At 25.1% G+C, this 10,165-nt stretch overlaps 1 protein-coding gene across 1 annotated transcript; it reads left to right on the top strand.

The window, feature by feature from the left end:
• Positions 1-283: 283 nt before the first annotated feature.
• LOC124942535 (cyclin-U2-2-like) lies at positions 284-1,108 on the top strand. Its single transcript, XM_047483061.1, has 2 exons — positions 284-719; positions 798-1,108. Exons 1-2 carry the CDS (start codon positions 325-327, stop codon positions 1,063-1,065), a joined length of 663 nt encoding a protein of 220 aa, XP_047339017.1. The 5' UTR covers positions 284-324; the 3' UTR covers positions 1,066-1,108.
• The last annotated feature ends 9,057 nt before the right edge of the window (positions 1,109-10,165 follow it).

Raw genomic sequence — 10,165 nt, 5'->3', positions numbered from 1 at the left:
TCAAATTACTCATTTTTTAATTAAAATTTCGTACTTTATTTTAATTAAATTTAATTTTTAAATACAAAATAACATTTTAGTAATTAAACCAATTAAAAACACAAATAACTTAATTTGTTTTATTAAAATAATTTTCTTTTAACAAAACCCAAAACTTCTCTCAAAGAACCAAGATCAAACAAGCTCTACAAGAATAAACTACTAACATATACTATAAACCAAACAAGTCTTTAAAACTAGAAACCTAATTAGAATCATTTATATATATAAAGCCCTTGATAACCCTTCTTCTCCCTTCATACATTTCAAAACCCAAAACCAAAAATGTCTTTGACAACTTCTATTCCGATTTCCCCAAGAAAACTCAGGCATGATCTATACTATTTCTCCGACCAAAAAACCCCTTTAGTCATCTCTGTTCTATCATCTCTCATAGAAAGAACAATGACCAGAAATCAAAGAATCACCAAAAACCCTTTCAAAAACAGAGATATCCGTACAAGGGTTTTCGATTGCAACCAAGTACCCGACATGTCGATCCAATCCTATCTCGAACGAATATTCCGTTACACCAAAGTCGGTCCGCCGGTTTTCGTTGTTTCCTATGTTTACATCGATCGATTCTGTCAGATTTACCCCGAGTTTCAAATCAACATTCTAAATGTCCACAGGCTTTTGATAACTACTATAATGGTTGCATCGAAGTTCGTCGAGGATATGTAAGTCATAAAATTGAAGATTTGTGAATTGGTGAAATGGGTTTTTTCTGATTTTGTTTTTCAATTATTGGGTTGCAGGAATTACAGAAATTCTTATTTTGCTAAAGTTGGGGGATTCACAACAAAAGAGATCAATGATTTGGAGTTTGATTTCTTGTTCTTAATGGATTTCAAGTTGCATGTGAATGTGAGTGTGTTTGAGAGTTATTGTTGTCATTTAGAAAGAGAGGTTAGTGTTGGAGGTGGTTATCAGATTGAAAGAACTCTTCGATGTGCTGAAGAACTTAAGTCAATTAGAGGTAGGAAAGAAGATGATAGGCTCAAAATTTCTAGGGTTATGTTGTAATTATTTCTATCAATTTTGAGATTTAGCAGCAGTTTTTTATGTTATTCGATTCTTACTTAAAACCATCGACTAGCCGCATATTCGATTCTTACTTAAAACCATCGACTAACCCCGGTGTTGGATTTCTACTCATAAATCTGGAAAAAAGGTTTAAAACTTCATAAATTGTAGTGGTTTGGTATGATGGAAAGGTCCAAAAGAGAGAATAGAGAAATGATGTGATTTTCCTTTTTATGGGGTAATGGACTTCTCATACTGTTTTTGTATTATTAGTTGTATCTTTCTTGGGATAGAATATAGTAAATAATTTTATATTTACTGAACTTTTATTTTACAAGATTTTTATATTTGAATAAAAATTTAAATAATTAATAATTCTTTAGTAGACAACATATATTATAATTCGTTCGGCGGTTTTCAGTTTGATTTTTTTTTTTTTTTTGCATGAGACGTTGATTTTGAATGGAACGAATATGTTCTCCCAATTTCGCAATGAATATTAATAAACACAATTAAATATATAACATTACTAATATATTTATTTTTTTATTATATTTTATAAGAATTTTGAATTTATTTTTTTAATTATCACATTTTATATAATTTTTTCATAAAAAAATTGATTTTTTTTTTTGTTTGAAAATGACATAAACAGAGTACCCGCATAAATTTTTTAAAAGTGTGCGGATCCGTGCATTGTCATCCCTATTGATTAGTGTGGGGACTCCAAGACTCAAGTTAATTTGGGATATCACTCTAAAACTAATGCTATAAATAATAAAAGTAATAAATAAGGATATTAGTGTTGGTTAAGTATGTGTTTGATATATTTGATTGTTCAGAACTTAGTAGTTTCTTAAGTTTTATACATTAAAATCATCAAAATTTAGTGTAACACTTTATTCACATTTTCAACTAATAAACTAAAACAAACTAGGCACAAATATTGTAACCCAATAGTATACTATAGTTTTTGTTTATAATATAAAAATAATATATATCACAATTTAAGAAAAAAAATGATGTAATTATTGTCGATAAAATCTCTTAAAAACATTTTAAACTATCATTTTGTGACGTAGAATTTGATCACGAAAATATAAGAAGTCATTCATTCTTTTGATGAGGAAAATGTAAGAAATAGATATGCAAATATTTACAGACTATGGAAAATGAAGTCTTAGTTTCTTTTGTAATCAATTTAGTCATTTATAGGTAAATTTATTAGTTGTTTTGAGAGTTTTTTTTTTATAAAAATAAGCTTGCACATTTCTCGAATGAGCGAGGCTGTATAGCACGACAATGTGATCTCACTTTAATTTGTATGTTCTTAGTGATAATGAATCATGTATTTGTAAAAAAAATGTGACTTTAAGTATAAATTCAATATGTGACATTTGGTTTTTTCAAAATTCTTGTAATTTGTCATTTAAACTGTTAGTGAATTGTTAATTGATAATTAAATTTAATATTTGATATATGTATAGTGAGTTTTTAATCAAACGAATGAGAACAATCTCTTTTCATGTCCCGTTTCTTAAGCGGTCACGAAAAACAGGAGTGAGCCAAGTACATCGCCATCAATGACTAATGTATCCCATTCTTTTTCTTTAAAACAAACCTTTGAATTTGGTCAGTACTAAATCTCCGTAGCCAAGTACATCTCCGTCAATTTAACGAAGATCTGACTAGAAGGATAAAGGTATTAAAAGACCGAAAATGAGAAGAAGAGAAATATGCACAATAACCGATGAAAGACAAATAAGCACAATGACCCGTTTCTTTATTCAAACACGTACACCAACGAACTCACCCATACTCATCTATTCTCACACAAAGATCAAAATAGTTAGAGAACAAGGACCTACCTTGTATGATTATATGTATATATTTGGTTCCTATTAAATCACAAAAGATGTCTAAATGAGTTGAATCAAAAAAATAATTTATTATTATTGTTATTTCGGTGCTTTTGTAATGGGTGCATCAAATGGATAAGAGATGAGTCATGCAAACTATGTGATTAGGAAATGTTTAGGAAGACAAATAATTAAGGTAGGAGTACTACTACTATTAGCTAGGTTCCATTATTAATAATTATTGGTTTTGTCTTACTATTTGATTAACATAAATTATTTCCTAATTAAGTTGTTCAATATGAGCTAGGATTCGTGTATCTATAAAAAGTGTTTTTGGAATTATTGATATTTTTTTGTACATTTGTGTATACACACATACATGCACATTTGACTATTCAATCAATTTTATATTATAATTTATTTGTTTCATATATATATACAATTTTTATAACCATATGTTACATAGCCGACGGTTCTTAATCAAACATTAAAATGGTGCACTCATAGACAGCCACTCAATTAATTAATAGTCAATGGAATATTAAGATATACATTATTATCTTCTTTTTTTTAAGCATGCCATTCAATTTTTAAATAAATTTAAATACACCGTATTTATTTTATTATATTAGATCAAGACTCTGCATCCAATCTTATATTTGCTATCAAATATTGAGGCTATATATGTAATAATTTATATTCAATAGGTTTTAACTCGTTTTAAAATAAATAATAAAATAAAAAACATTAATATAATAACAATTTTAAACAATTTTTTTATATTAAGAAAACGTAAAATCAAGAGTCAAAAATCGTTAATCATAATATTAATTAGTGTATTAAAAGTATAGATCATCCTACAGCTAACAAATATAATATTACGACTATTCACAAATGTTAACTAAAATAATCCATTAAATATAACTCAAAGGTTAAAAGTTTTACAAGTTTCGAATTTCAATTGACAATAAAAATATGTTTTATTAATACTAATTTTCGTAATGTTTTAGAGAAAAAATATTTAATATTGTTACTTATGACTAATCACATCTAACTTTTGTTTTTGTTTTAAAGTATAATTAAAATTAGTGTTTATTTTCTTTCTCAATAATTTACACCACTTTATAACATGATTTGTTTTTCTCGAGCATTAATATGTCAATCTTCGTTTATACCAAACAAAAACAAAAGATCCAAATATAAAATAAGGAGAGTTTTAAAAATGTTAGACCAATATTTTCCTCGTAATTTCTAATTTAAAATACATTACAAATCATGTCATAACTTAACTTGTAATGAATTGTTTTGTAGGTTTTTTTTTCCCCAAAAAATGAGAATTTATAATGAAACTTAAAAAGAAAAAATTGGTCCAATATTTATGATCAAAGTTGAAGTCAACTAGAATAGTAAGAGAATATTATTACCAACCGGACATATAATCAATTAATTAACATTAACTTTGTTTGTCAAGAGATATGAATGCAATGCCAGATTCTGCTGCAATTTTTAATAAAAAATTCAATTTTGTCTTTGTTCATGATCATGGCTAGCATAAACTTAATTAATTGACCATAATTAAGATAGCATAATCTTGAATCATGAAGTTGATAAATGTCATACTAACAGAAAACATGATTGATTATTATTATAAGAGAACTTTCCTTTAGTCTCTCATGCTTTGAGTGATTAGTTTGGGAAACATGATGAAAAATGATTTGAGCCTGTTTTTTTATATAATATAGTACAAGATTTTCAATATATCAACATGATTTTTGTCTCATGATGATTAGGCACAATAAAGAACTTAATTACACGAAAAATAAAATAAACACGATACAAAAAAATGTCCCCAACCTTTCTAAGGTTCTGAGTTCGAGCCTCTCGAGCGACAAGTTTTGCGCTTAGTTAAATTGCTAAGTGTGTTTGTGGGTTATGTGCTTAACCCGCAAAAATTAGATATACTCCAATGGAGAAACGGAACCCATCGTTTAAAAAAAAATGTGTTAACATTATTTTTTTCGTGATTAAATCATTTAGATTGATTTCTTGATTTTACATTTAGTTGCTCAGAATAAGAATGACTTAAAAAATAAAAATATCAACCAACAAGAACAAAATTTGACCCATGAATTGTTAGTGTTTGGTTGGATTATTTGTTTAATAAATAAATAAAAATATCAACCAACAAGAACAATATTTGACCCAATTCATTGTTAGGGTTTTGATGGATTATTTGTTTAAAAAACAAATAAAAATATCAACCAACAAGAACAATATTTGACCCATGAATTGTTAGGGTTTTGTTGGATTATTTGTTTAATAAATAAATAAAAATATCAACCAACAAGAACAATATTTGACCCATGAATTGTTAGGGTTTGGTTGGTTTATTTGTTTAATAAATAAATAAATGATGGTGGTCCATCATCCATTCCCAATAACAAAAACAATTCCCATGCTTCCATTGTCCTTTTTGAGACACTCACCAAACTTCAACTCATTTGTTAATTCAAATTGAATTTTCAATCTTTCTTTTCCTTATGGAACCTTTCTCAATGCTTAGCCAAAAAATAACCCTAAACCCAACATGCAAATCCCAAGAATAAATATTAATGAATTCTTCCTCATTTTTAAAAGAACCTCTCTTTTTAAAATTAAATTTGCAGTTGTTTAAATATTTGAAGAAAATACTAAATTTATTTTAATAAATATATATATATATATATGGGTAGGGGCGAATTTATGTTAGGACTATGAAAAAAAATGTGTTTACGATAAGATGTGAAATGAATTCTTAATTTTTTAATTTTTTTAATTTAATTTATTATTTTATTCACTAATTCTAATAAAATCAAAATTTATGGTAATATATATACGTTTTATATATATTTAAAAAAAATTAATTTCATTGCAAAACAAATTCAAGTCCACCATAACTATAATTTCAAGATTCGTTATTTTATATGAGACTAAAGGATGTCACGTTAGTTTAATCAAGAGAATAATTTTATTTAAAAAATATATATATTTACACATTTGATTTGATATAAAATATATTATTGATTGTTGAACTGAAATAATTGAGATAAGTCAATATAGCAAATGAAATGAAAATTGCTAATTTAGTACCAAATTGCTACCTATTAGATTATTAAAGCTAGCTTGGGCTTTTTTTTCTTTCTATTTAAAAAAAATGTTTCTATACCTAATCCTAGTTGCTAGCTACTTTTGAATATAAGAAAGAAAAAATATTAAAATTACTTTAAAAGCCCTTGGAAAAAAGTACTTTTAAGCCCAACTTGCAAATCCAATCTCATGATTTGGACTACTAGGTTTGTCTATTTTAAAATATCTTTAATCATGGAATCACACATTCACACTTACTTTAGTAAGGTAATAGGGTTAAGCTTTTACCCTTTACCATTCAAATTAATATTTTTTATATTATTATTAAAAAAAAAGATATCCAAGCAATAACTGTTATTAAACTCAATCCTTGAGACTTTTTTTTTTATCAATAAAATGTAATTAAGTGTATTATATTATTATATTTAATTATTAAAATTTGGTCCGATAATTTTTATTGATTTGGATTAGAAACGAATCCAGAATTTAGAGGTATACATGGAAATATTTATGTTGAGCGTGAAAAAAAAAATGAAATGGGCTTAAAAAGTAAAATGAAAAATTAAATAATTATTTTATCGAAAACAGTGAATTAAATTTAAAAAATTAAGAAATTAGAGATAATTTAACCATGTATTATTTAAAAAATAGATTAATTTATCTTGTTGTGAGTTTATAATTTAGATGATCTTTGATTATAATAGTTATGAGATGAACAAACATATTATTTAATTTACAAAATTAATTAATATATTTATATATAAAATAATAATTTTAAATTAACAATGTGACCTGTTTTAATAGTTATATATATTTAAGAGGGTAGGTATAATTTATTTTATTTATTATTAAAAAAATATCAATACTTTTTATTTTAAAAAATATTGGTTAAATTGTCATGGACAGTTTTAAAATATAGTTATGAATGTTTTTTTTAAATATGATCTAAGATCTTTAATCCATAATCATTTCGAAATGTTTTATATGATGGTAAAACATAGTTCTAATATTAGTAATAGGTTGTTCTTTTTAAAAAATAAATGGATTTTGGATTTTAATAGGGCCTTACTAAATAAACATATCTTATTAGGCCCAATATTGGGTTAAACTTTGCATTTTCTCCCTTATTTAACCCATTCCTAATAATTGTAGTTCTTTAGACAGGGCCCAATAGATTATCACAAATATAATTTTAGTAAATAAATAAAAATATTTCAATGATAAGTTCAAAAGATGACTAAATAAAAACTAAAAAGATATGTTTAACTATTACAAATGTTTTACTTAAATACACACAAATTTGATTTATTTTTCTTAAATAACAAATAAAGTAAAACTTGTTTCTAAACAAACAAAAAAAATGTTAATTAGTTTCACCTCCATAATTTTTTTTAATCAACTCAAATGATATATATATAATTTTTAAATATCAAATAAAGAAACTAAAAAACTAAAAGATTTTGATTAAAAGTATAAAAGAAATACCACCTTAAAAAAGGAACATATGAATAACTAAAATATATTCTCTAAAATTAAATAAAAACAATTGTGAAAATTTTACATACAAAACATATGAAACAAAATGGTTGGGTATTGGTTGACCCAACATTGTGGCCCAATCTCTAGTAATTCGCTTATTGGACTTGACATAATAATATAAATAGATATTACTCTCTTGGTGGGAGGAAGATGTCAAAAGCTCCTTTGTGGTGTTTGGAGACTAGAGAAATGGTTGATGTCTTTAGTGAGGTAGTGGTGCAACGAAATCGATAAACAAGAGAGCCAAACTTCAATCGCATTCACACCCAACAAAAGTAATCTTTCAAAAAAAAATATAATCAATAAAATAAAAACAGTTAAAGATATGATGAATAAAAGAGGAACATCAAGTTAATATAACTCCAAATTTTTTTAATTATTACAAATAATTTATTTATATATATATATTATTTATTAAATATCAAATAAAAAAACTTCACATATTTAACTCTTTTGTTTTTTATATTTAATAAGTGAAAGAGAGAAAGGATAATTTGCTTAAATAAAAATATTTGACTAGATAGAATGTGGGATTTTTTTTTTCTTTTATTATTATTTTTATAAATGACTTAATTATATATATATATATATATATATATATTTGAATTCCACAATAAAGATAATGGGACCGAACTTCTGACTTTGTGGTTCTTTCTTTATTTTTCCCATGACTTTTGTCAATACTAATAATTCAACCTAAATTCAATTACCAGTTAAATTGATATATTTAAAATCATTTTATTTTAATCTTAATGTGTTAATCACGTTTGAATAGTCAAATTTACAACTTTAACCTTTATTTAAACTAAGAAGAAGATCCAATGGATCGAATAAGTTTAGAAGACGGTTATGAGTTTATTTTTTTAGAGTAGGAATTTGGTTATATTTTATGTTTGATTAAATAGATATAATAAGTTTGTATTATTTTTAAGTAAAATGAACCTAATTTATTTAGTTATAGTTAGTATAGCAGCACACCTTCCATTACAAGATCCAAAACATCCATTTGTGGAACCATTTCCAGTTCCATTTTTTATAGAAGGAGAAGGACGCCTAATTAGTAAGCATATCGAGACGCAGGTAAAAACACATCTGTTTAAAATCTATTTTTCTTATCTTAAAACAAGCAAAAATATTAGCTTGAATAGAAAGTGAATCATTAATTCATACGGAGGAAATGTAACCTTACGAGAGAAAGATAGAGAAAGAAAGATCCTACTTCTATGTAGGATAATGCTGAATTGTCATTACTTTTAACAAAATAAAAACCATACAAATATTATAAGACTGAAATAATGATGGAAGAAAGTGGAATGTAAATCTAGACCTTTTAAGAAAGAAATCGTACAAAATCTCTTTTGAATCCTGTGTTTATCTACGATGTTCTATGTAGTTTCTCGTTGGAGCTCCGGATTCACTTAGAAATTCCAAACAATGCCGTTAAATGATATGTTAATAAATATAACTTATGGATTAAATTTTGTTGGTGCTTTTGTTTGTTATTTTATTTTTAAATTTTGAGTGCCCTGTGGAAGAGATCCATGTACTTAATCTATCTAGCACTAAATTTTATTTTATTTTTTAAATAATTTTTAAAAAATAATGTAAAGATATATAATATATATTTTAAAATTGTTAATACATATAAAAAAATGATAAAAATAACTTAACCACAACATAGAAAAATTTTAATTTACTTGTTTAGTTTTTACTAGTTAAAGAGAAACAAAATTTATTAGTAAATATATAAACACGTGACAATAAAAATCTAGCTAGAAGCCTATAATCAAAATTAATCAAAATAAAAATAGTGTTTATAATTTGATTAAGTTTATTCCCCACTTAAATAAATTGTAATTGTGAATAATTTACTATAAAAGTTTGAACTAATAATCTAGTTATACACAACCAAAATTAAAAATTAAAAGTGTTAATAAATTATAATTAAACTAAGAGCATCCTTATTCATTATCTATTTTTTTTTTGTCTATAATCTATGATTGATCATGAAAAGAGTTTTATGACCAAGATTTTAGTCATTGTGCTTATTCATGACCAACAAAATCTTGATCATGAACTAAAAAATATTAGTAAACAAAGGAGGATAATTAGTAAAATTGAAGAAAATTGTGATTTTTTTTGTGCTCCGAAATAACAAGAGTGGTCTCTATTTATAGATCTCGAAAAATTATGAATTTTGATATATATATATATATATATATTTTAAATTATAAATAATATTAAAATCGGGTTTTAAAGATAAAGATAAAGAAAATTTGGACAACCAATCAGATGCTGACAAATGATAACATTTGATTGAATGACTTTGGTTATAATTTTTGTCATAACTTCACAAAAACTAAGACCCAATGACATGATTTTGGTTTTGGTCATGATAAATTGACAAGATCAATCATAACCAGCATTATGACCCATTTTTTAGTCATGGATAAGGATGGTGTAAAAAAAATTCGAAATAAATTGAATAATAAAAGGACTCCAAGGATTAACTATTTATTAGATGAGAAATGATTAGGTGAGGAAATTTGGTGAGGGAATGACGTGGCATAATTTTA

This window comes from Impatiens glandulifera, chromosome 6 (assembly GCF_907164915.1).
Source record: "Impatiens glandulifera chromosome 6, dImpGla2.1, whole genome shotgun sequence".
NCBI classification, from domain to species: domain Eukaryota; kingdom Viridiplantae; phylum Streptophyta; class Magnoliopsida; order Ericales; family Balsaminaceae; genus Impatiens; species Impatiens glandulifera.
The sequence above is the reverse complement of the archived record's forward strand: the minus strand, read 5'-3'. Positions and strand labels throughout refer to the sequence as shown.

What these genes read in the sequence shown, in the direction of transcription:
- LOC124942535 (XM_047483061.1), top strand. Translation starts at nt 325, where the DNA reads ATGTCTTTGACAACTTCTATTCCGATTTCCCCAAGAAAACTCAGGCAT. An exon ending in TCGAAGTTCGTCGAGGATAT is followed by an intron (nt 720 to 797) that starts GTAAGTCATAAA and finishes ATTGGGTTGCAG; the next exon opens with GAATTACAGAAATTCTTATT.